This window comes from Hemitrygon akajei, chromosome 18 (genome assembly GCF_048418815.1).
Source record: "Hemitrygon akajei chromosome 18, sHemAka1.3, whole genome shotgun sequence".
Classification (NCBI taxonomy): Eukaryota; Metazoa; Chordata; class Chondrichthyes; order Myliobatiformes; family Dasyatidae; genus Hemitrygon; species Hemitrygon akajei.
The window spans coordinates 68941682-68968106 of record NC_133141.1 but is presented as its reverse complement, the minus strand read 5'-3'; the positions used below and the strand labels follow the sequence as shown (position 1 = coordinate 68968106).

Below are 26425 nucleotides of genomic sequence, written 5' to 3'. Positions count from 1 at the left end.
CAGAGGTGATTTACCAGGATGCTGTCTGGTCTAGAGAGCATGTCTTATGAGGAAAGGTTGAGGGAGCTAGGGCTTTTCTCTTTGGAGTGAAAGAGGATGAGCAGTGACTTGGTAGAGGTGTACTAGATGAAAAGAGGTACAGATTGAGTTGACAGCCAGGGACTTTTTCCCAGGGCGGAATAAGGAGGCCAATATAAGGTGAATGAAGGCAGGTATAGGAGGGATTTCAGAGGTAGGTTCTTTACACAGAGTGTTGGGTGCATGGAACGCCCTGCCAAGGGTGGTGGTAGAGGCAGATACATTAGGGGAATTTGAAAATCTCTTCGATAGGCAACTTGGATGATAGAAACATGGACGGCACTGTTAAATGGTCCTGTTCATCCATGGTTTCTGGTTTGGGTAATCTTTGAATCCTATTAATCAAGAACCCATTAACCTCCACTTCAAATATACCTAAAGACTTGGCCTCCACAGCCATTATGTGGCAATGAATTCCACAGATTCACCACCCACTGGATAAAGAAATACCTCCTCATCCCTGTTCGAAAGGGACGTCCTTCTAATTAGAGGCTGTACCCTCTGATCCTAGACTCCCTCACTATAGCAAACATCCACTTTATCTAGGCCTATCAATATTCAACAGGTTTTAAAGAGATCCCCTCTCATTCTTCTAACCTCCAGCAAGTAAAGGCCTGGAGCCATCAAGCACTCCTCATTCCCAAGATCATTCTCGTGAACTTCTGCAAAGCCAGCCACATCTTTTCTTAGATAAAGGGTCCAAAGAGATGGGCAATTTTGTGCACAGGTGACGATTAAAGGGTAGGAGTTTCAAGATAGCCTAGTTTAGGAGAGTGAATGGTGCCTAACGGTGACTCCTTTGCTTGCATCTTTGGAAACAGCTCTATTTACATCTTTAATATCTCTACTTTCCCCTTTCAGGGTTCTTTTGAAGACCCTGACCTGGAGTTACACGCTGACTTTGGTTCTTTGCAGGAATGGGACCCGCTCTCGGGGTTTCACGACCGGCTGTTATTCAACACGCCTAAGAGCTTTGCTCGCCTTCGGAGGTCCGAGATTTCGTGGCGGATCGAAGGTCAGTCTCACAGCAGGAGATCAATGTGTCGTGGGAGTCGGAAGATCTAATGCCCAGATTCCTGAGATCTTTGGAAAAAGCGACTTTTAACATCGTAAAACAGCGAGTTGTTTGTTATGTCTCCCCTCTTCTGTAAAACGGAGACACCTCTTTCTCCCTTATTAGGGAGAGAGAGAGCCTGTGGGATGTCGAATGCCAGGTGAACTAGTAGCCTTTGGGGTAACTGCAAGGGGGAACATTGCTCGCTGCCGCTTACGCGCGGGAGGAAGGGGAACTGGTGGGGGCTTTGCAGTTCTAACATTTAACTGTCACTCATCCTTTGGGGCACTCCTCTGCTTTTGTGGATGTTTGTGAAGAAAAAGCATTTTCAGGATGTATACTGTATACATTTCTCTGACATTAAATGTACCTTTGAAACCTTTACAGAATAGTGATGGAGTAGTTGTTGTTCCTGCCACTAAGGTACAAGAAAAGCAGGGCTCAAAACTGAAACTAAAAAGATCCAACACTCTACCTGGCAGATTCTCCATCATTCCCTCGTAAAAGTGCATTTTGTACTAGTCCTGTCAAACTAGCAATCTGTTTCTCCATGGCTTCCATCCGTTCCCTGTAAAAAGGAACCAAAACACAGTCAAAATATACAGTAGCTTCACTCCATCATCTCCACCCAGAATGGAGATAGTTTGGTTGCTCCCATTTCCATAGGTAACGAGACAGAAACTGCACAGAAATAATCCCCTGTTCACTGCACTTTGCAGACTAAATATTGGGAACTGATGCTGGCATTTTGCTCATGATTTTTATCATGAGATAACTATAGTAATTCACTTTTATAGTTAATTTATAGGAAAATAGTAACTATATATAAGACCGTAAAACATAGTGAAGGAGCAGAATTAGGCCATTCGGCCCATCAAGTCTACTCCACCATCCTTTTCAAACCCATTCTCCTGCCTTCTTCATATAACCTTTATTGCCCTGACAAATCAAAAATCTATCAACCTCCACTTTAAATATACTCAATGACCTGGCTTGCACAGCCATCTGTGGCAATGAGCTGTACAGATTACCACCCTCTGGCTAAAGAGATTCCTCTTCATCTCTGTTTTAAAGGGAAGTCCATCTATTCTGAGGCTATACCCCCAGCCATAAACTCCTCCACCACAGGAAACATCCTCTCCACATCCACTCCATCTAGGCCTTTCGATATTCGGTAGGTTTCAATGAGATCCCCCTCCCCCACCCCACTCCCTCATTCTTCTAAATTCTACATTACCTTGTCTCTGGGTCATTGACAGCCAGGGGGGAGCTGTAGCCGGACGCCGGACGCTCAGTCGTCCCTGCTCTTTCCGAGGGTCCTGGAAGAACATCGGCCACGGCCGCAGCTGGGCTAGCGTTCCGGGGTTTAGCCCCTGTGGGCTCGGTTCCGGCGGGGGCTGGGTCCTTGCGGAAAGACGGGCGCACCGGCGGGGACCTGCCAGAGGGTCCGGAGTAGGGACTGTGCGGGCTCTGGCCCTGCTGGGCATCTATCAACCTGCTGTCGGGGATCTTCTGCGGCGACGAGGGAGCCATCCGGTAGCCAAGGCCGGTGCCGTAACCATCACTATAAATCGGTGGGCTGGGCTTGTAGAAGGGGTCGTCCAGGTCACCGTGCAGCCCTGCAGCTGAGTAGGTGCTGAGTGACCTGACAGAACCTCGCCGGTACAGACCACTGGGATAAGAAAAGGGGTCTTGTAGCCCAGCCAGAGACTGCGTGGACGCAATGCTCAAGCGCCCTTCGTGCGCCGCACTGTAGGGGTCTGCATACAGGCTCTCGTGTTTCATCAGCACCACGTTCTTGTTGCCCATGTCTTCGTCTGGCTTGACGTCCCGGCGCTCCAGGATGGCACTGGGGCTGGGCGAGGCGGGCTGCGAGTGAGGCAAGGCGCCCAGCCGCTCGGCATGGTGGACAGGGCTCCCAGTGTAGGAGGGGGGGCGTCCGCCACTGTACGACATCCGTGACCGGGAGGGGGATGACGACTGCAGGCCCGGTGATGGGGAGGCTGACACAAGGTGGGGGGAGCCAGACGCGACACTGCTGAGGCGACGGGTGGGAGAGGACTCTCTTGATGTGTAAACCATCTCTCTCTGTTCAACAGAAAGAACATTAACTGTTAGACCAGAATCTGGCAGAGGTCAGACTCAGAATCAGGTTTATTATGTATGTCATGAAAATTGTTTTGTTACAGCAGTACAGTATATTACATAAAAATCACTACAAGTTAAAATACTAAATAAATAATGTGAAAGAGGCATAGCGAGGCAGTGTTCATGGACCATTCAGTAATCTGTTGCTGGAGGGGAGGAAATTGTTCCTAAAACATTGAGTATGGGTCTTCAGGATCTTGTATCTCCTCCCTGATGTTATTAATCAGGGAACAACACACATTGCTTAAACTAATCAAGCAAGCGCATCTTCAACATGAGTCTAGATCAGAGAAGAGTACCCAGACAGTGGAAAACATCTTGTATTGTCCCGGTACCGAAGAAACCACAACCAAAGGAGTTGAATGACTTCAGACCTGTTGCCTTGACGTCGCACGTGATGAAGACCATGGAGCGGCTGATAATACAGAATCTGAGGCCACAAACCAGGCACGCCCGGGATCCGCTTCAGTTTGCGTATAAGGAGAAGGTGGGAGTGGAGGATGCTATCACGTATTTGCTGCACAAATCACTCTCTCACCTAGATGGGGTCAGTTGTGCTGTGAGGATTACATTCCTTGACTTCTCTAGTGCCTTTAACACCATCCAGCCCAAGATCTTAAAGCACAAACTAACGGAGATGGGAGTAGACTCTCACATGGTGGATTGGATAGTGGACTACTTGACAGATAGACCTCAGTATGTGCGGTTGGGAGACTGTAGGTCTGACACAGTGGTCAGCAGCACAGGAGCGCCACAGGGAACCGTACTCTCTCCGGTCCTGTTCACCCTGTACACATCTGACTTCCAATATAACTCGGAGTCCTGCCATGTGCAGAAGTTCGCTGATGACACGGCCATAGTGGGGTGTGTCAGGAATGGACAGGAGGAGGAGTATAGGAAACTGATACAGGACTTTGTGATATGGTGCAACTCAAACTACCTGCGTCTCAATGTCACCAAGACCAAGGAGATGGTGGTGGACTTTAGGAGATCTAGGCCTCATATGGAGCCAGTGATCATTAATGGAGAATGTGTGGAGCAGGTTAAGACCTACAAGTATCTGGGAGTACAGTTGGACGAGAAGCTAGACTGGACTGCCAACACAGATGCCTTGTGCAGGAAGGCACAGAGTCGACTGTACTTCCTTAGAAGGTTGGCGTCATTCAATGTCTGCAGTGAGATGCTGAAGATGTTCTATAGGTCAGTTGTTGAGAGCGCCCTCTTCTTTGTGGTGGCGTGTTGGGGAGGAAGCATTAAGAAGAAGGACGCCTCACGTCTTAATAAGCTGATAAGGAAGGCGGGCTCTGTCGTGGGCAAAGTACTGGAGAGTTTAACATCGGTAGCTGAGCGAAGGGCGCTGAGTAGGCTACGGTCAATTATGGAAAACCCTGAACATCCTCTACATAGCACCATCCAGAGACAGAGAAGCAGTTTCAGCGACAGGTTACGGTCGATGCAATGCTCCTCAGACAGGATGAAGAGGTCAATACTCCCCAATGCCATTAGGCTTTACAATTCAACTGCCAGGACTTAAGAACTTTTTTTAAAGCTATTATTAATGCTTTTTGAGTTAGTGATTTAGATGCATATCATATTATTACTGAGTTAAGTATTGTATGTAATGAGTTTTTGCTACAACAAGTGTATGGGACATTGGAAAAAATGTTGAATTTCCCCATGGGGATGAATAAAGTATCTATCTATCTATCTATCTATTAGTAAATGAGATAGACTTGCAAATTTCTACAGATGTACCATGGAGAGCACTCTAACTGGCTGCATCACCGTCTGGTATGGGATGTGAGGGAGGCCTACACAGGATCAAAATAAGCTGCAGAGAGTTGTGAATTCAGTCATGGGCACTAGCCTCCCCAGCATCCAGGACATCTTCAAGGAGCGAATGCCCAAAAAGGGGGCATCCATCATTAAGGACCCCCATCACCCAGGACATGCCCTCTTCGCACTGTTACCATCAGGAGGAGGTACAGGAGCCTGAAGGCACACACTCAGCGATTCAGGAACAGCTTCTTCCCCTCTGCCGTCAGGGAGGAGGTACAGGAGCCTGAAGACACACACTCAGCGATTCAGGAACAACTTCTTCCCCTCTGCCGTCAGGGAGGAGGTACAGGAGCCTGAAGGCACACACTCAACGATTCAGGAACAGCTTCTCCCCCTCTGCCATCAGGGAGGAGGTACAGGAGCCTGAAGACACACACTCAACGATTCAGGAACAGCTTCTTCCCCTCTGCCATCAGGGAGGAGGTACAGGAGCCTGAAGACACACACTCAACGATTCAGAAACAGCTTCTCCCCCTCTGCCATCAGAAGTCTGAATGGACATTGAACCCATAAACACCACCTCACTAATTTTTTTTCACTTTTTGTACTACTGATTTACTTTAACTTTTTAAATATATACTCACTGTAATTTATATTTTTTATTATTATGTACTACTACTGCATAACAAAAAATTTCACAACATATGACAGTGATATTAAACCTGATTCTGATTCCTTTCCTCTGGCTTTCTATCCCACAATGCAACAGTGTCACCAACATTCAGCAACAGTGGAATGGAAGCAATCTTCAATGCAGCAGTGGTTTAGGGACAAAAGGGAGGAGAGTAATGGAAAACAGAACATGGGGCTTCATTGTTCAGTCACACTTACTTACAGTAAGATCAACTTAAAAAAAGCTGCAACCCTTCATGAAGGCACATACTGCGCTGAACACCTTTGAGTAAATGTAAGCACTTCAATAGGCAAATCCCTACCTTTCTTCTCAGATGCCTCAGTGGTGATTGGGCTGCCTTTAATGTTTAAGCTCCTCTGCCTCTCACTTGTGACTAACTTTAAATCATCAGATCCTTTCAATCACTATTGATGTGACCTTTGACATAATTATGTAACATTTGCGTGTTCAGGCCTGTACTGGTTTCTATCGGACACAGGCTGGGACATAGAAGCAAGAGTCTTGAGATTTAAAAGTACAACCTCATGGTGTGAGATGGTGGTGAAGGTAATATGGTCGGTAGGTAAGGTTTGATGAAGCAACCGGCCTTCACCTGATCTCAATGTTCCTTACAGAAGTGGTTGCCTAGCAACTAGCTGCAAGAATCTGTCTTACCCTTAGATCTCCATTTGCAATATGGGAAGCCGGATATGGTGCATAAATGGGATCTTTCCTGAATATCTTTATTATACTTCGATCTTGGATATCCCTGGAAGAGAGAACAAAGGAAATGCTGGGATTAAATACCGTGCAGATGGAGGTCCTGGTAACAAAAGGTCAGAAACAAATGTTATATTCTTGTGCAGTCTTCTGTGTCTTCATTTACTGGCTTTTCACACTTCTGTTTTCTGGCAGAACAGTTAACCTCAGGTTTCTGGGTACCTGCAAGGCTCGGTTACGAGTGGGGGCGCCAGAAAGCACTGAGGGGGTTCAATATTCACCAGGTTCAGGAACAGTTATTATCCCACAACCATCTGGCTCCTGAACCAATGTGGATAACTTCACTCACCTCAACACTAAACTGATGAACTCACTTTCAAAGTCTAGGACCCGAGGAAACAGCCTCAGAATAGAGGGACGTCCATCTAGAATGGAGGTGAGGAGGAATTTCTTTAGCCAGAGAGTGGTGAATGTGTGGAATCCATTGTGACAGGCAGCTGTGGAGGCCTAGTCACTGGGTATATTTAAGGCAGAGTTTGATAGAATTGTGACTGGTCAGGGCTTGAAGGGATACGGGGGGAAGGCAGGAGACCGAGGCTGAGAAGGAAATGGATGAAATGGTGGAGTAGACTCAATGGGACAAATAGCCTAATTCTGTTCCTATATCTTATAGTCTAACTCACATTCTCATTATATATTTATTATTTTTGTATTTGCTCAGTTTGTCTTCTTTTGCACATTAGTTGTTTTTAGTCTTTGTGTGTTTGTGTGAAGCTTTTCATTGATTCTATTGCATTTCTTTTTTCTACTGTGAATACATGCAATAAAATTAATCTCAGGGTTGTATACGGTGACATGTACGTATTTCAGTAATAAACCTACTTTGATTTTGACTTGGTGATATTTTCAATATCACATCAGAATAGATGTTGTTGACTTCCCTTCATAGTGGTCACATTTATGACCCACTTGTGTTAGATAAACGTGTAACAGGATAGTTTAAAGATAAAGATTAGTTTTATTTTTTGCATCCACATTGAAACATGCAGTGCAATGCATTGTTTGCTTCAAATAAAATCAGTGAGGATATGCTGGGGGGGGGGGGTCCTACAAAAGTCGCCATGCTCTTGGCGCCAACGTAGCGAGCCTACAACTCACTTGCCCTAACCCATACATCTTTGAGGTGTGGGAGGGAACTGGAGCACCCGGAGAAAACCCAAAATGGTCACGTGGAGAACACTGAAACTCCTTACAGACAGTGGCGGGAACTGAACCCTGATGAAGCCCGATTACAGCTAGCACTGTAAAACGTTGCGCTAACTGCAATGCAAGTTTAATGAAAGGCTTGGGAAAGTATTAGTGCAACATCGAGACAGAATAGTGATGATAGACTCTGAAAATCCCGAGTTACACACACAAAATGCTGGAGGAATTCAGCATCTGTGGAGGGGAATAAACAGTCGACATTTTTGTCCAAGGCCCTTCACAAGGACTGCAAAGAAAGCGGGCAGAAGCCAGAATAGTGTGAGAAGATGGCATGTCTCTGGATGAGTACATAGTTGAAGAGGTGCCCATATCTACGGAAGGATGTGCTGGCATTGGAGAGGGCCCAGAGGAGGTTAGTGAGAATGATCCTGGGAATGAAATGGTTAACGTATGAGGAGCATTTGATGGCTCTGAGCCTGTACCCACTGGAGTTTAGAAGAATGAGGGTAGATCTCATTGAAAACTATCAAAAATTAAAGGCCAGGATAAAGAAGATGTTTCTGATAGTGGGAGAGTTTAGGACTGGATAAATAGCTTCAGAATAGGATGCCCCTTTAGGACAGAGATGAGGAGGAATTCCAAACACAAAGTACACTGCAGATGCTGTGGTCAAATCAAGACGTACAGAAAAGCTGGATGAACTCAGCAGGTCGGGCAGCATCCGTTGAAAGAAGCAGTCTTTGGCTGCTGAGTTCATCCAGCTTTTTTGTACGTCTTGAGGAGGAATTCCTTTAGCCAGAGGGTGATGAATCTGTGGAATTCATTGCCACAGACAGCTGTGGAAGCCAAGGCATTGCATAACCATAAGGTGATTGGAAGAAAGTATAAGGGGGATGTCAGAAGTAATTTCTTAGTTCTTTACAGAGAGTGGTGTGTGTGTGAAATATTTATATAATCATACATACAATCTTTTTATGTATAATCATGTTATATACATAATCTACATGTATGATGTAAATATCTATCTATACACACACACAATCATCCTATTTCTAAAATCAATTTATTTATTTATTTCAACGTGGAGTAGGCCTTGCTAGCTACGCTGTCCCAGCAACCCCACAACACTGATTAACCATAACCTAATCAATGACTAATTCACCTACCCAGTATGTCTTTAGATTATGAGAGAACCGGAGCACCAGGGAAAACCTCACCCATTCCACGGGGAGGACACACAGAGACTCCTTACAGAACGGTGCTGGAGTTGAACTCTGAACTCTGGCACACCCGAGCTGTAATAGCGTCGTGCTAACTGCTACGCTACCGTGGTGCCCAAGTGATTTTGTGCTGATCACTTGATCAAAGATTGTTGTACCCATTGCTGCTCATACCTCACATCCTCCAGCTCATAGAAGATGTTTCTGGTCTCGTCCTTGATAAGGATGGCAGTATTAGGGGACTTCAGCATGCCCATGGTGAGCTTCTGTGGGAACATGTGGACGATCAGAGCGTGCAGGGTGTCCATGCTGCTGATTTCGTGAGTGATGTGGACCCTCCGTGTTTCTTCACCAAACTGGAGGAACAGCACTCCTGTCGAAACCACACAAAGTCACACAGTCAGAGATGTTCCACAAGCTCCTATCCTCATAAATGGCATGAACATCAGTTTCGTCAACTTCTGATAGTTTCCTGCCCCCTCTTTTTACCATTCCCCATTCTGGCACTCCTCTCATCCCTTCTTTTCTCAGTTGGCCATCGCCTCCCTCCTCCTTCCCTTTCTCTTGGAGTCCACTCTCTTCTCCAATCAAATTTTTCTTCTTCAGCCCTTTACTTCTTCTAACTATCACCTCCCAGCTTCTCATTTCAGCTCCCTCCTCCACTCACCTACCTTCCCTCTCATCTGGTTTCACCTATCACCTGCCATCTTGTGCTCCTTCCTCTTCCTCCATCTTCTTATTCTGGCTTCTTCCCCCTTCCTTTCCAGCCCTGTTGAAGGGTCTTGGCTCAAAATGTCAGCTGCTTAATCCTTCCCAAAAGTCTGCCTGACCTGCTGAGATCCTCCAGCATTTCCTGCATATTCCCCTATCCTCATTAAGGGATCGGAGCTGGACAGGGTCAGTGACTTTAAAATCCTCGGTGTTACCATATCAGAAGATGTATCCTGGGACCAATACGTAAGTGAAATCACAACGGTGCCTCTACTTTCTTAGACGCTTGCATACATTCGGCATGTCATCTAAAACTGTGACAAACTTCTATAGTTGCTCAGTAAAGAGTATCTTGACTGGTTACATCATGTCCTGATACGGAAATGCCAATGCCCAGCAATGGAAAGGTCTACAGTGGAAACAGCCCAGTCCATCTCAGGAAAAGCCCTCCCCACCATTCAGCACATTTACAAGTAGCACCATCCATCATCAAGGATCCCCAAAATCTACGCCACGCTCTCTTCTCATTACTACCAGGTACAGGTCTCACACCACCAGGTTCCCCTTCAACCATCAGGCTTCTGAACCAGCAGACACTCGCCTCAACTCTGAACTGATTCCATAATCTACAGACTCATGTTCAAGGTCTCTAAGTTCACAATATTATTTATTTTCTATTTGCACAATTTGTCTTCTTCTGCACATTGGATGTTTATCAGTCTTTGTTTATGTATAGTGTTTCATAAATTCTATTGTATTTTTCTATTTTCCTGTAAATCCCCGCTAGAAAATGAATCTCAAGGTTGTATATGGTAGCATATACATGCTTTGATTATAAATGTTGAATCAAAGTTTAATGTTTTAACCACCTTGATCTGTTTGGGTGGCGGGATGGAGATACACTTGTACCAAAGGCGATCCTTCCCTCCGCTAGCCTGCAGGTCACCCACAGGCAAAGTGTAGCACCAGCTTAGCCCCCCCCTCCACACACAATCAGGGTCACGTGAAGCCATGGGAGCAGGTGGTGGATGGTCGTAGGAGCAGCCGGTGCAGATCACAAGTCCTGGTTATGCGACCACTGACACCAGGCAGACAATCTCTGAAGAGTATTGATAATGGCTGGGGGGGGGGGGGGGCACTCATCGTGTAAAGACACTGCCCCAGAAAAAGGCAATGGAAAACCTCTTCTGTAGAAAAATTTGCAATCAAGAGCAATCATGGTCATGGACTGTGAATGCCCACATCATATGGCTCGGCACATAATGATGATGATCTGTTTACCTCCCAGTTTGCTGCACCAAACAAAACAAGGCATGCTTCTGCAAGCTAACTTAACCTCTAAAACCTCGTATAATTCTTATAAATCTGTACTGGATTCCTCCCTGCATTACCCTTCCAGAGAATGGATGGCAACCATCACCCCCAGTGTTCATTTCAGGTACCCACCACTCTCTGTGTTAAAATGACATCCCCACCCCTACGCTTTCCTCCACAAAGCTTAACAAAGATGTCCCCTGGTATTAGCCATTGTTACCCTGCAAAAAGGCACTGGTTGTCCCCTTGATCTATGCCTCTTATCATTTTGTACACTTCCATCAAGTCACCTTTCAACTTCCTTCGCTCCAAAGAGAAAAGTCCCAGCTCACACAATGTTTCCTCATAAGACATGTTCTCGCATATTTAACACACCTCCACTGTGTAAAAGCCTACCTCTGACACCCTTACTATACTTTGCCCCAGTCACCTTAAAATATTGCCCCCCTCATATTAGCCATTTCCACTCTGGGAAAATATCTCTGGCTATCCACTCAATCAATGTCTTTTGCCATCTTATACACCACGATTAAGTCAACTCTCATCCTCCTTTGCTCCAAAGAGAAAAGCCCTAGTTCACTCAAACTCTCCTCATGAGACATGCTCTCTAATCCAGGCATCGTCCTGGTAAATCTCCTCTGCACCCTCTCTAACGTCTCCACATCCTTCCTATAATGAGTCGACCAGAGCTGAGCACAACAATGCTAGGGTAGTCGAACCAGAGTTTTATAGCATTCTCTCCAGCCTAATGGCATCCATCCTACATGTCCTACCTGGTGACCGGAGCTTGGCCTGACTTGTGGACCTGGACAGAGGCAGGCTCTGTCGGAAGCGATTAGACCGAGTGAATCCGATGGGAACCTCTGCCTCCGACATGGTTTCCAAAGACTCTGCTGAAGCGAATGGAAGCTTGGCTGCCTGGTCCGCCAGTCCTGACTGCTGGCTCTGGGAATGTCTGGGACTCCGAGTCTGTATGCAAAAAAGATAAGGAGAGAGAGGTAAGTTAGACCTAGTGGACGTCACTTCAAGGATCAAGGATCAACTTTAAATACAAGAGCTTCTGCAGATGCTGGAAATCCAGAGTAACAGACACACATACAAATTTCTGGATGAACTTTGATGAAGGGCCTCGGCTCGAAACGTTGACTCTTTATTCCCTTCCCAGATGCTGCCTGACCTGCTGAGTTCCTGCAGCATTTTGTGTGTGTTATAAAGTCAACTTTATTTGTCATATACATTTACATGTAGAAATGGGGTGCCATGGGAGCATAACGGTTAGCACAATGCTATTACAGTTCGGGGTATTGGAGTTTGGCATTCAATCCCAGTGTCCTCTGCAAGGAATCTGTATATTGAAATGCATGGATTTTCTCCAGGTGCTCCAGCTTCCTTCCACAGTCATTGCCGTTGTAAACTGTCCTGTTAGGGTTAACTCAAGGGTTGTCAGGGGTTGCTGGGCAGCGCAGCTCAAAGGGCCAGAAGGTCCTACTCCACGCTATATCTTCAAAATAAAGAATCAAAATCAAAAATAAAATGTATTTGGAATTTGCTGTGTTGTGTTGGTCAGGGCGTGACATGCAACATTCGACAATTATAATGCATAAAGTATATAAAAATAAAGTTAGTGGTTAAAATATGAATATGGAATAAAATATGCATAAATACATAAATACCAGTGAGTATTTGCAATATAAATAACATTATAAAATGTTGCTTGAGGTATTTACAGTACAGTACAGTGTCGAGGTAATAGATAGAGGAGGTTGGGGAGGCTAACTAGAATGGTTGATCAGATTAAGCATTCTGGGGGTAGGAAACCAGACTATGCTCCCTTCTTGCTGCTGCCATCAGGAAGGAGGTACAGGAGCCTCACGACCCACACCACTAAGTTCAGGAACAGTTATTACCCCTCAACCATCAGGAAGGAGGTACAGGAGCCTCAGAACCCACACCACTAAGTTCAAGAACAGTTATTACCCCTCAACCATCAGGAAGAGGGTACAGTAGCCTCACAACCCACACCACCAGGTTCAGGAACAGTTATTACCCCTCAACCATCAGGAAGGAGGTACAGGAGCCTCAGAACCCACACCACTAAGTTCAAGAACAGTTATTACCCCTCAACCATCAGGAAGAGGGTACAGTAGCCTCACAACCCACACCACCAGGTTCAGGAACAGTTATTACCCCTCAACCATCAGGCTCCTGAACCAAAAGTGATAACTTCACTTGCCCCATCATTGAAATGGTCCCACAACCAATGGACTCACTTTCAAGGACTCTTCGTCTCATGTTCTCAATATTTATTGTTTGTTTGTTTATTTATTATTTACTATCTATTTATTCATTCTTGTATTTGCACAACTTGTCGTGTTTTGCACTCTGGTTGAATGCTCTAGTTGGTGCGGTCTTTCATTGATTCTGTTATGGTTATTACTCTATAGATTTACTGGGTATGCCCACAAGAAAATGAATCTCAGGGTTGTATATAGTGACATATATGTACTTTGAAAATAAATTTGCTCGGAAATTTGAAGCTTTTGTTCTAATAGCCCTATAACACTTTCCAGAAGGGAGCTTTTGGAAGTGGTGGTTTGCAGGGTGGGTCACTAGCCCTTGTGGGGGGGGGGGGGGGGAGGGTTTGATCCCAACCACCTTTCAGTCTTGCTATACTTCACCGAAAACCTCGTCCAAATGAAGCAGTTGCCACGAGTCAAATTTCCGCCTGTGCGTTTGGATTGAGGTCGGTTCCAGAGAGAATGGGTAAGATATAAGGCATTCAGATTCCTTTGCCACGACCATTGAAGCATACAGTGAAATGTGCCATTTGCGTTAACACCCAAGGGATGTATAAGAAATATAAATAGCAAAGCAGCATGAACAAGTAACTGTTACATACATAGGTATGTACATAAGGTGATGTGCACGTAGTGGTGGGTTAATGGGTGGAGGTGTTGATCAGCTTGGGGGAAAGTAATTGCTTTTGAGTCTGGTGGTCCTGGCACGGATGTGGGACAAACAGTCCATGAGCAGGGTGGGTGAGATCCTTCATGACATTGCTGGCCTTTTACTGGCACCTTTCCGGCAGGTCTGCTGGTACCAGTGAGGTGTTGGGCAGTTTTGACTACCCGTTGTAGAGCCCTCCTGTCTGCTGCAGTACAGTTTCCGTATCATGCAGTGATGCAGCATGTTAGGATGCTCCCTACTGCATAAATGTAGATGATTGTGAGTGCTGGAGTGCAAAGAGATGGAATATAACCGTAAGACCAGAAGACACAGGAGCAGAATTAGTCTGCTCCACCATTCCATCACGACTGATTTATTATCCATCTCAACCACATCCTCCTGCCATCACCCGTAACCTGACACACCCTGACTAATCAGGAACCTATCAACCTCTGCTTTAAGTATACTCAATGACCTGGTCTCCACAGCCGTTTGTGGCAATGAATTCCACAGATTCTCCACCATCTGGCTAAAGAAATTCCTCCTCTTGGTCTGAGCTGTCTAGGCACAGTTCCAGAATGCCCGAGCAGGTTACCAATCATAGATAAAGAAGCTAATGAATGAAAATTATTTTTTAATATTTTAAGTCACACTTGTGGTTTCTGGCTGAAAGATCTTCCTGCTGCCTGTGTGGATTTTACATAACTCAGACTCCACTGAACACAGAGGTAGCTCACCCTGTCTATAATCGCATTACTGCTGAAAGCATGGATGTACACGCATAACTAACCTGCCTGTCACTGTGGATTGATTTCACCTGCCTCCCAGTGCTCACCGACTTGAATTCCTTGTCTCCAAGCATCCGTCAGATCCCCAGCTCATTTGCCTATTCCCTGTCTCTTTAATCATCTCACCTCACCTTGATTCTCCTCTCCTGCCATATCACCCTCTCCTCTTTACCTCAAGTTCTGCTTCATCACCAAGCTCTTGGGAGTCATTCAGCATAGAAAGAGTCCAATCAGCCCACCAAGTTATGCTGGCCATGAAAACCTCCCTTTACAGCAAACACATTGTTAGTTCTCTCCACATTCCCCCAGATTCCACAAGACCATAAAACACAGAAGCACGATTAGTCATTCGGTCCATTGAAACTGCTCCACCATTCAATCATGGCTGATTGATTTTCCCTCTCAACCTCATTCTCCTGCCTTCTCCCCAGTAATCTTTAACACCGTGACCAACTAGGAACTTATCAACCTCTGCTTTAAATAGACCCAATGACTTGGCTTCCACAGTCGTGTGTTGCAATGAATTCTACAGATTCACCTGGCTAAAGAAATTCCTCCTCATCTCTTCTAAAGAGGTGTCCTTCTATTCTGAGGCTTTGCCCTCTGGTTCTAGACTACCCCACGATCGGAAATTTCCTCTCCATGTCCACTCTATCCGGGCCTCTCAATATTTGGTAGGTCTCAACTACACAACTACACACTATGGCTATACAGTGTAGCCAATTAATCCACCAACCCAAACATTTTTCAAAACTGGGTGAGCACAGCTTTAGCATAACTAGATTCCTCAAAGAGCTGGAAAGGCCTGTTCTGTGCTGTATCTCAATAAATAAATACAACTTAAAAACAACAAATTTCACAACATATGTCAGTAAACCTGATTACCTCAGAAGTGGCATTCCAGTACTAATTCAAAGGCAAAGCAGGCTTGATGGGCTGAATGGCCTAATTCTGCTCCCATGTCTTATGGTCTCAAAGATGCCAGGTTGGATCTGAGCCCCATCTAACAGCGGGCCGATCCACACTAGTGTGAAGTGTATACCAGAGGACAGAAAATAGGGGTGACACACACTTAGTGGCCATGTTATTAGACACACGTGTAACCCTGCTCGTTAATGCAAATATTTAATCAGCTAATCACGTGGCAACAACTCAATGCATAAAGGCATGCAGACATGGTCAAGAGGTTCAGTTCAAAAAATGTGATCTAAGTGACTTTGACCATGGAATGATAGTTGGTGCCAGACGGGGTGGTCTGAGTATCTCAGAAACTGCTGATCTCCTGGGATTTTCACACACAACAGTCTCTAGAGAAAAGAGCAAGAAACAAAAAACATCCAATGAGCGGCAGTTCTGTGGGTGAACTGCCCTGTTACTGAGAGAGGTCAGAGGAAAATGACCATTCCAGTTCAAACTGACAGGAAGGCAACAGTAACTCAAATAACCATATGTTGATCCTTGAAGTAGATGGGCTACAGCAGCAGAAGACCAGACCGGGTTTCACAAAGTGGCCACCGAGTGTATACGAGACATGTGCCAGTGTTCTCTGTGCTGAAAAGTCAGCACTTCTGTTGAGTCACCAGGGCCTGCAATATTTACTGTACACTCATGATAAACTATTCCTGGCTTCCCTGTCAAAACAGATCTTGCTCAATTATCCTACTTATGCTTAACCCCTGCAGAACCAAAAGGGAGAAATGTGGCTTCTTTCATTCCTTCAATTAAGATCTCTATTTCTACAAAGCAGCTAATAGATAGCCTTGCATCCCAAACACCACAACCAATGAAGTCCTTAGCGAAATAAAAAAAATGAAGGCAACATGGTAGCAAATTAGTTCATATCAAATTCCTTGATACAGCAATCAGGGAATGTACAAACCCCATTTCCAGAAAAGTTGGGATATTTTCCAAAATGCAATAAAAACAAAAATCTGTGATATGTTAATTCACGTGAACCTTTATTTAACTGACAAAAGTACAAAGAAAAGATTTTCAATAGTCTTACTGACCAACTTAATTGTATTTTGTAAATATACACAAATTTAGAATTTGATGGCTGCAACACACTCAACAAAAGCTGGGACAGAGGCATGTTTACCATTGTGTTACATCACCTTTCCTTTTAATAACACTTTTTAATCGTTTTGGAACTGAGGATACTAATTGTAGTAGATTTGCAATTGGAAATTTTGTCCATTCTTGCTTGATATAAGACTTCAGCTGCTCAGCAGTCTGTGGTCTCCGTTGTCTGATTCTCCTCTTCATGATGCGCCATACATTTTCAATAGGAGATAGATCTGGACTGGCAGCAGGCCAGTCAAGCACACGCACTCTGTGTCTACAAAGTCACGCTGTTGTAGCCCGTGCAGAATGTGGTCTGGCATTGTCCTGCTGAAATAAGCATGGACGTCCCGAGAAGAGATGTCGCCTTGATGGCAACATATGTCTCTCTAAAATCCTAATATACGCCTCAGAGTCAATGGTACCTTCACATACATGCAACTCACCCATGCCGTGGGCACTGATGCACCCCCATACCATCACAGATGCTGGCTTTTGCACCTTTCGCTGATAACAATCAGGATGGTCGTTTTCATCTTTGGCATGGAGAAAACTAGCTGAAATGTGGACTCATCTGACCACAGCACACGGTTCCACAGTCTTTTGGTCTTTTGGTCCATCTGAGATGAGCTCGGGCCCAGAGAACTTGCCGGCATTTCTGCATAGAGTTGATGTATGGCTTCCTCCTTGCGTAATACAGTTTCAAGTTGCATTTCTGGATGCAGCGACGGACTGTGTTAAGTGACAGTGGTTTTCCAAAGTACTCCCGAGTCCAGGTGGCTATAATTGTCACAGTAGCATGACGGTTTCTTAGGCAGTGCCGCCTGAGGGCTCGAAGATCACACGCATTCAACAGTGGTTTCCGACCTTGCCCTTTACGCACTGAGATGTCTCTGAATACTCTGAATCTTTTCACAATATTATGTACTGTAGATGTTGAAAGACCTAAATTCTCTGCAATCTTGCATTGGGAAATGTTCCTTTTGAACTGACTAACAATTCTCTCATGAATTTTGGCACAAAGGGGTGAGCCACGACCCATCCTTGCTTGCAAAGACTAAGCCTTTGATAAACGCTACTTTTATACCCAGTCATGATACCTCACCTGCTACCAATTAGCCTGCTTAATGTGGAGTCTTCCAAACCGGTGTTACTTGAATATTCTGTGCACTTTTCAATCTTATTTTAACTCTGTCCCAACTTTTGTTGAGTGTGTTGCAGCCATCAAATTCTAAATTTGTGTATATTTACAAAATACAATTAAGTTGGTCAGTAAAACTATTGAAAATCTTTTCTTTGTACTTTTGTCAGTTAAATAAAGGTTCACGTGAATTAACATATCACAGATTTTTGTTTTTATTGCATTTTGGAAAATATCCCAACTTTTCTGGAAATGGGGTTTGTAGTTTTGTTTAATGACGCAGGTTAAGGGGTAAATTTTACCCAGATTACCAGGGACAAATCAGTGTTATGGGATACTTTACATCCATCTCAGAGGAAAAGTGTGGACAGGAGTTTGACAGTGCCAGAGATTGGGGTTCAGTTCAGTCGCTGTCTGTGAGGAGTTTTACATTCTTCCCGAGGCCGTGTGGATTTCCTTAGGGTGCTCCAGTTTCCTCCCACATTCCAAAGATGTATGAGTTAGGGCTATCAAGTTGTGGGCTCACTATGTTGGTGCCAGAAGCGTAGGTTTCCTGCCACATTCCAAAGACACAAGGGTTAGTAAGTTGTGGGTACGCTGTGTTGGTGCCAAAAAAAGGGCAACATTTGTAGGCTGCCCTCAGCACATCCTTGGACTGTGACGAAATATTTCACCGTATGTTCCAATGTTTCAATGTAAATGTGACAAATAAAGCTAATCTTTAATCTTTCTTTCATCTTTCACATCAAGTTCTGATTTAAGATGGTGCTACCGAAGATGTGCACCAGCTTACCGGAAGATTAAAAGGCAAGAGATTCAACTAAAAACATTACTTATAACATCCTTTCTGAAGCAAATGGTGGTGAACTATCACTATAGACAGTGAGGAGGCAGGCGGAGGTGAAGCTGCTTCGGGAGATGAGTCGTGCATGGTGAGGTGTAATGTGTTTGAGCCGGGTTCGCAGATGGAGTTCATTTTGCTACTGGAGATGGACTGAGCATTTTGGACAGGAGTCAACACGGAAGAGTTTCGATGCCCGTCCGCCTGACTTGGGAGTAAATTTCGATCGCTCCAAGCACCGAGAACAGCTTCGGGCTGGGCGGCCCAAGCATATCGTGGTGCTGGGGTCCAGGTCTTAGAGTGAGACACAACGCAGCACTCAGACAATTTAAATGTTGGCACAAATAGTCTGGAAGCCCAAGTGTTGGGAACGGAGGTGATTTTGCTGGCTCTCCCACGAATGCCCATCCCCAGCGCTGAGACTGTGAACTCATCCAGCTGCAGTGTGTTTTTGTGTGTGATAAACTGGAACCAGGGCTTGGTCCTGCTCCAGGAGCAGATCTGGGATCTCAGTCTGGTTTGGAATACCGCTGGCTTGCTTCTATTGTTTGCATGATATGTGACTTTTTTCTTTTTCTATGTTTTTGGTCTTTCTTTCGTTTTAATTGGGTTTGTTGGGATTCTTGCTTTGTGGCTGCCTCTGTGCAGACAAATCTCAAGTTGTATAATTTATACATTTTTTGATAATAAATATGCTTTGATCTTGAAGTTCCTAGACACAGCAATCAAGTAATGTGATTTTGTTTCGTGACAGTTTTTAAGGGGTAAACTTTACTCAGGTCACCAAGGAGAAATCTCCACTACCTTAGGAGTTTGCGGAGATTCAGCATGACATCTAAAACTTAAGACAAGCTTCTATAGATGTTTAGTGGAGAATATATATTGACTGCCTGTATTACAGTCTGGTATGGAAACACCAATGCCCTTGAATGAAAATCCTACAAAAAGTAGTAGATATGGTCCGGTCCATCACAGGTAAAGCCCTCCCCATCACTGAGTACATCTACATGGAGTGTTGCAGGAAAGCAGCATCCATCATCAGGGTCCCCCAACCACCCAGGACATGCTCATTCCTTGCTGCAGCCATCAGGAAAATAAATAGATGCAACAGTATTTATGAAAACTATACATAAAGAAAGCCTGACAAACCATGTACAAAAGAAGACAAATTGTGCAAATAAAAAAATAACAAATACTGAGGGAATGAGTTGTTTTTTACGTAATTCAGTCTAGTTTTTGTACAGTGTCATGTAACACCATGGTCCTGAAAAATGTTGTCTTATTTTTACTGTGTACTGTACCAGTAGTTATGGTCGAAATGACAATAAAAGTGACTTGACTTGTAGAGTCCTTTAAAGTGAGACTGCAGATTGTGGAATCAGTTCAGTGTTGAGGTGAGTGAAGTTATCCACATTGGTTCAGAAGCCTGGTGGTTGAGGGGTAATAACTGTTCCTGAACCTGGTGGTGTGAGTCCTGAGGCTCCTGTACCTCCTTCCTGATGGTTGAGGGGTAATAACTGTTCCTGAAACTGGTGGTGTACCTCCTTCTCGATATCAGCAGCGAGAAGAGAGCATGAGCTTCAGTTTGGATTGTTCAAAGTTTAAAGTCAGTTTATTATTAAAATACGTATGTGCCACCATATACTACCATGATTCATTTTCTTGCAGGCATTCCCAGTAGAACAAAGAAGTACAACAGAATCAATGAAAAACTACGCACAGAGACCAATAAACAACCAACGTGCAAAAGAAGACAAATTGTGCAAACAGGTAAATAAATAATTAGACAAATAAATAAGTAATACTGAGAACATGAATTTTAGAGCCTTTGAAAGTGAGTCCATAGGTTGTGGAATCAGTTCAGAGTTGAGGTGAGTGAAGTTATCCACGCTGGTCCAGGAGCCCGATGGTAATAACTGTTCCTGAACCTGGGCTCTCTAAAACTCTTTGCAGGTAAGCCAGGCTTTTGTAGACTTGTAATAACTTTCATTTAATGGATGCAATGTGTGTTCTGCCTCATTGGGAAGGCAGGGACCCCGATATTCTGTTGTATCTGTGACAAAAACCTTTGTTTACTGAGACAATCCCAGCTCTTTCAATAACACTTTTGTGTTTGAGCACTTAATGAATAATCACTCAACCGATCCTCTGAAGACCACATAAAATAAAGCTTTGTTTGAAACTGTAACAAATCTGTGGGAATCTCAATGACATTAAGACTGCAGCAGCTGAACAGACAGCTGGAGGGAACATGAAGTCTACATAAGTGGATACCATAGTCAGAGAGAATCACTCAGTTATCATATGAGGAGCGTTTGGTGGCTCTGGGCCTGCACTCACTGGAATTCAGAAGAATGATGGGGGGATCTCACTGAACCTTATCGCATGTTGAAGTGTCTAGATAGAATGGGTGTGGAGAAGATGCTTCCTATAGTGGGGGAGTCTAGGACCACAGGGCACAACCTCAGAATAGAGGGACTTCATTTAGAACGGCGATGAGGAGGAATTTCTTTAGCAGAGGGTGGTGAATCTGTGGAATGTGTTGCCACATGCGGTTGTAGAGGCCAGGTCATTGAGCGTACTTAAGGCGGAGGTTGATAGATTCTTGAGAAATTGGGACGTGAGAGGTCACGGGGAGAAGGCAGGAGAATGGGGTTGAAAGAGAAATGGATCAGCCCTGATCAAATGTCAGAGCAAACTCGATGGGCCCTATGGCTTAATTCTACTCCAATGTCTATGGTCTTAGGGCCCTCAGCATACTGGACATGTCCTCTTCTCATTACTACTATCAGGGAGGTGGTACAGGACTATTAGGACCCACACTCAGCATCTCAGGAACAACTTCTTCCCTTCTGCCATCAGATTTCTGAACAGTCCATGAACCCATGAACACTACCTCACTATGTCAGGCTTTCTTTATGTATAGCTTTCACTATTTACTTTTATATATTCTTACAGTAACTTGTTATAACTGCACTCTACTGCTTCCACAAAACAACACATTTCACGCCTAATGTCATTGATAATAAACCTGAATCTGACTCTGAAATGGCAAGAAGGGAAGAATAGCTGGGAAAAGATGCAACATACTGTGAAGGAGATGAAATTAGTGGGGAAAATGCAGGGAGATGAATCAGAATCTGTTTATTATCACTGTCATATATCATGAAATTTGTTGTTTTGCAGCAGTACAGTGCAATGCAGAAAAAATTACTATAAATTACAATAAGAAATATACATGAAACAATAAGTAGTGCGAAAAGAGAGCAAGAAGTTTTCATGGTCCAGTCAGAAATCTGATGGCAGAGAGGAAGAAGCCATTCCTAAAATATTGAGTGTGTGTCTTCAGGCTCCTGTACCTCCTCCCCGATGGCAGAGGGGAAGAAGCTGTTCCTGAATCGCTGAGTGTGTGTCTTCAGGCTCCTGTACCTCCTACCTGATGGCAGAGGGGAAGAAGCTGTTCCTGAATCGTCGAGTGTGTGTCTTCAGGCTCCTGTACCCCCTCCCTGATGACAGAGGGGAAGAAGCTGTCCCTGAATCGTTGAGTGTGTGTCTTCAGGCTCCTGTACCTCCTCCCTGATGGCAGAGGGGAAGAAGCTGTTCCTGAATCGTTGAGTGTGTGTCTTCAGGCTCCTGTACCTCCTCCCTGATGGCAGAGGGGAAGAAGCTGTCCCTGAATCGTTGAGTGTGTGTCTTCAGGCTCCTGTACCTCCTCCCTGATGGCAGAGGGGAAGAAGCTGTCACTGAATCGTTGAGTGTGTGTCTTCAGGCTCCTGTACCTCCTCCCTGATGGCAGAGGGGAAGAAGCTGTTCCTGAATCGTTGAGTGTGTGTCTTCAGGCTCCTGTACCTCCTCCCTGATGGCAGAGGGGAAGAAGCTGTTCCTGAATCGTTGAGTGTGTGTTTTCAGGCTCCTGTACCTCCTCCCTGATGGCAGAGGGGAAGAAGCTGTTCCTGAATCGTTGAGTGTGTGTCTTCAGGCTCCTGTACCTACTCCCTGATGGCAGAGGGGAAGAAGCTGTTCCTGAATCGCTGAGTGTGTGTCTTCAGGCTCCTGTACCTCCTCCCTGATGGCAGAGGGGAAGAAGCTGTTCCTGAATCGTCGAGTGTGTGTCTTCAGGCTCCTGTACCTCCTCCCTGATGGCAGAGGGGAAGAAGCTGTTCCTGAATCGTCGAGTGTGTGTCTTCAGGCTCCTGTACCTCCTCCCTGATGGCAGAGGGGAAGAAGCTGTTCCTGAATCGTTGAGTGTGTGTCTTCAGGCTCCTGTACCTCCTCCCTGATGGCAGAGGGGAAGAAGCTGTTCCTGAATCGTTGAGTGTGTGTCTTCAGGCTCCTGTACCTCCTCCCTGATGGCAGAGGGGAAGAAGCTGTTCCTGAATCGTTGAGTGTGTGTCTTCAGGCTCCTGTACCTCCTCCCTGATGGCAGAGGGGAAGGAGCTGTTCCTGAATCGATGAGTGTGTGTCTTCAGGCTCCTGTACCTCCTCCCTGATGGCAGAGGGGAAGAAGCTGTTCCTGAATCGTTGAGTGTGTGTCTTCAGGCTCCTGTACCTCCTCCCTGATGGCAGAGGGGAAGAAGCTGTTCCTGAATCGTTGAGTGTGTGTCTTCAGGCTCCTGTACCTCATCCCTGATGGCAGAGGGGAAGAAGCTGTTCCTGAATCGTTGAGTGTGTGTCTTCAGGCTCCTGTACCTCCACCCTGATGGCGGAGGGGAAGAAGCTGTTCCTGAATCGCTGAGTGTGTATCTTCAGGCTCCTGTACCTCCTCCCTGATGGCAGAGGGGAAGAAGCTGTTCCTGAATCGTTGAGTGTGTGTCTTCAGGCTCCTGTACCTCCTCCCTGATGGCAGAGGGGAAGGAGCTGTTCCTGAATCGTTGAGGGTGTGTCTTCAGGCTCCTGTACCTCCTCCCTGATGGCGGAGGGGAAGGAGCTGTTCCTGAATCGTTGAGGGTGTGTCATCAGGCTCCTGTACCTCCTCCCTGATGGCAGAGGGGAAGGAGCTGTTCCTGAATCGTTGAGGGTGTGGATTGTTCAGGCTCCTGTACCTCCTCCCCGATGGTAGCAATGAGAAGAGGGCATGTCCTGGGTGATGGAGCTCAGTAATGATGGATGTACCTCCATTACCCCTCCCCGATGGTAGTAATGAGAAGAGGGCATGTCCTGGGTGATGGTCATTAATGTTGGATGAGGCATTGCTTTATGAAGATTGTCATTTATTTATGAAACCAAATAAAAAAACAAGTCAAAAATAAAATTCGCAGGTGTAGATACAGTTAAACTGGATCAAAGACAGAACATTTTCCTGCGCTTTTTTAAACTTCTGGCACCATTTCAACACTACCTAGGGTGTACTAGGCATCTCCACTTCTGATGTCAAATCAATGAAATTACCTCCAAAATATGCAATTTGAATTTTGTGCTTTAAAGCTTCCTCCACAGATCTGCAATTAGTGAGACCATGAGACCATAAGATATAGGAGCAGAATTAGGCCATTCGTTCAATCGAGTCTGCTCTGCCATTCCATCATGGCTGATTTATTATCCCTCTCAACCCCATTCTCCCTTCTCCCCGTAAACTTCGATGCCCTGACTATTCAAGAAACAATCAATCTCTGCTTTAAATGGGTCTGTGTGTCAGTGCCTTGGGAATGAGAACAGTTAAACCCTCAGCAAAGGGATGCAGTGTCCAGCAGCTGCTTGGCAGGCAGTTAACAGCAACACCCGGATATAGATTACAGCTCTCACACTGACCTAGTTTTAAGGCTTTTGAGGGACCCAAGATTAAATAGGAAAAAATTTTTAAAGAAAGCAGGCCTAAAGTTACAACAATTTGCATTTATAAGGTAAAAACAATGCATCAATGCAACTGAAGAAAGAACATTTTACAAAAGACACAAAGCCAGGCATCACTGCAGCTGGAGCAGGCGACAGCCTCAGTTCAGCACAGAGCCAAGTAAACGTCGTGGAACACTGAGCAGAACCGGCCCTCACCTTGCTTCTGGTCCTGACATCCTGACCTTTTCAATCTGGCTTGGTGTTTAAATCGTCCAAACATCTGCTTGTTCAGAACGCTCTGAGGCCTGGAATTCAGCCCGTACCAGTCCTTTTCAATTTGTCCTAGTGCTGAAATTGATCAGACATGAGGACCTTCCTCGCCCTCGGGGATGCCATGACCCTGCTCTGACCCCGTCTCCACCTCCACTTTCCTTGACTATTTCTCGCCTCCGCACGCTTCTCCACTGTTAACGTTGATTGTTATTAATCAGATGTTATTAATAAGTTATTTAGTAGTTGTCACCGATAAGTAGTGCCGGGCATCATCAGCGCCATCTTAAACCATGAACTTTGAGGCTGCCAAGTCTCACCCTGACACTCCCCCACCCCTCCATAGTCACAGAGTGCTGCAGCACAGAAACAGGCTCTTCAGCCCATCTAGTCCGTGCCAACAGATTTCTGAACGGACAATGAACCAACCTTGCTATTTTACACTACATATTTATTTTTTAGAAATACATTCCTTATTGTAATTTAGTCATTTTGTGTATTGCTCTGAATTGCCACGACACAACAAATCAGTAATATCATGCCTGATATGATTCCACCGGTTACTCTGCCTAGTCCCACCAACCCACACCAAGACCATAGCCATCCAATAGACAGTAGACAGTAGGTGCAGGAGTAGGCCATTCGGCCCTTCTAGCCAGCACCGCCATTCACTGTGATCATGGCTGATCATACACAATCAGTACCCCGTTCCTGCCCTCTCCCCATATCCCTTGACCCCACTATCTATAAGAGCTCTATCTAACTCTCTCTTGAATGCATCCAGAGACTTGGCCTCCACTGCCTTCTGGGGCAGAGCATTCCACATATCCACCACTCTCTGGGTGAAAAAGTTTTTCCGCATCTCTGTTCTAAATGGCCTACCCCTTATTCTTAAACTGTGGCCTCTAGTTCTGGACTCACCCATCAGCGGGAACATGCTTCCTGCCTCCAGTGTGTCCAATCCCTTAATAATCTTATATGTTTCAATCAGATCCCCTCTCATCCTTCTAAATTCCAGTGTATACAAGCCCAGTCGCTCCAATCTTTCAACATATGACAGTCCCGCCATTCCAGGAATTAACCTGGTGAACCTACGCTGCACTCCCTCAATAGCAAGAATGTCCTTCCTCAAATTTGGAGACCAAAACTGCACACAATACTCCAGGTGGGGTCTCACCAGGGCCCTGTACAGCTGCAGAAGGACCTCTTTACTCCTATACTCAATTCCTCTTGTTATAAAAGCCAGCATGCCATTAGCTTTCTTCACTGCCTGCTGTACCTGCATGCTTGCTTTCATTGACTGAAGTACAAGAACACCTAGATCTCGTTGTACTTCCCCTTTTCCTAACTTGACTCCATTTAGATAGTAATCTGCCTTCCTGTTCTTGCCACCAAAGTGGATAACCTCACATTTATCCACATTAAACTGCATCTGCCATACATTTGCCCACTCATCCAACCTGTCCAAGTCACCCTGCATTCTCATAACATCCTCCTGACATTTCACACTGCCACCCAGCTTTGTGTCATCAGCAAATTTGCTAATGTTACTTTTAATCCCTTCATCTAAATCATTAATGTATATTGTAAACAGCTGCGGTCCCAGCACCGAACCTTGCGGTACCCCACTGGCCTGTCATTCCGAAAGGGACCCGTTAATCACTACTCTTTGTTTCCTGTCAGCCAGCCAATTTTCAATCCAT

At 45.2% G+C, this 26425-nt stretch overlaps 1 protein-coding gene across 8 annotated transcripts in view; it reads right to left on the bottom strand.

The window, feature by feature from the left end:
* srcin1a (SRC kinase signaling inhibitor 1a) overlaps positions 1-26425 on the bottom strand; it is a 616941-nt gene that overhangs the window by 111514 nt on the left and 479002 nt on the right. For all 8 annotated transcript variants that reach the window (XM_073071787.1, XM_073071788.1, XM_073071783.1 and 5 more), the window contains 5 exons: positions 11677-11872; positions 9053-9251; positions 6408-6501; positions 2370-3220; positions 1608-1700 (listed from right to left, as the gene is read on the bottom strand). In XM_073071787.1, coding sequence (XP_072927888.1) covers positions 1608-1700; positions 2370-3220; positions 6408-6501; positions 9053-9251; positions 11677-11872 — 1433 coding nt within the window. The remainder of the gene's footprint in view (positions 1-1607; positions 1701-2369; positions 3221-6407; positions 6502-9052; positions 9252-11676; positions 11873-26425) is intronic.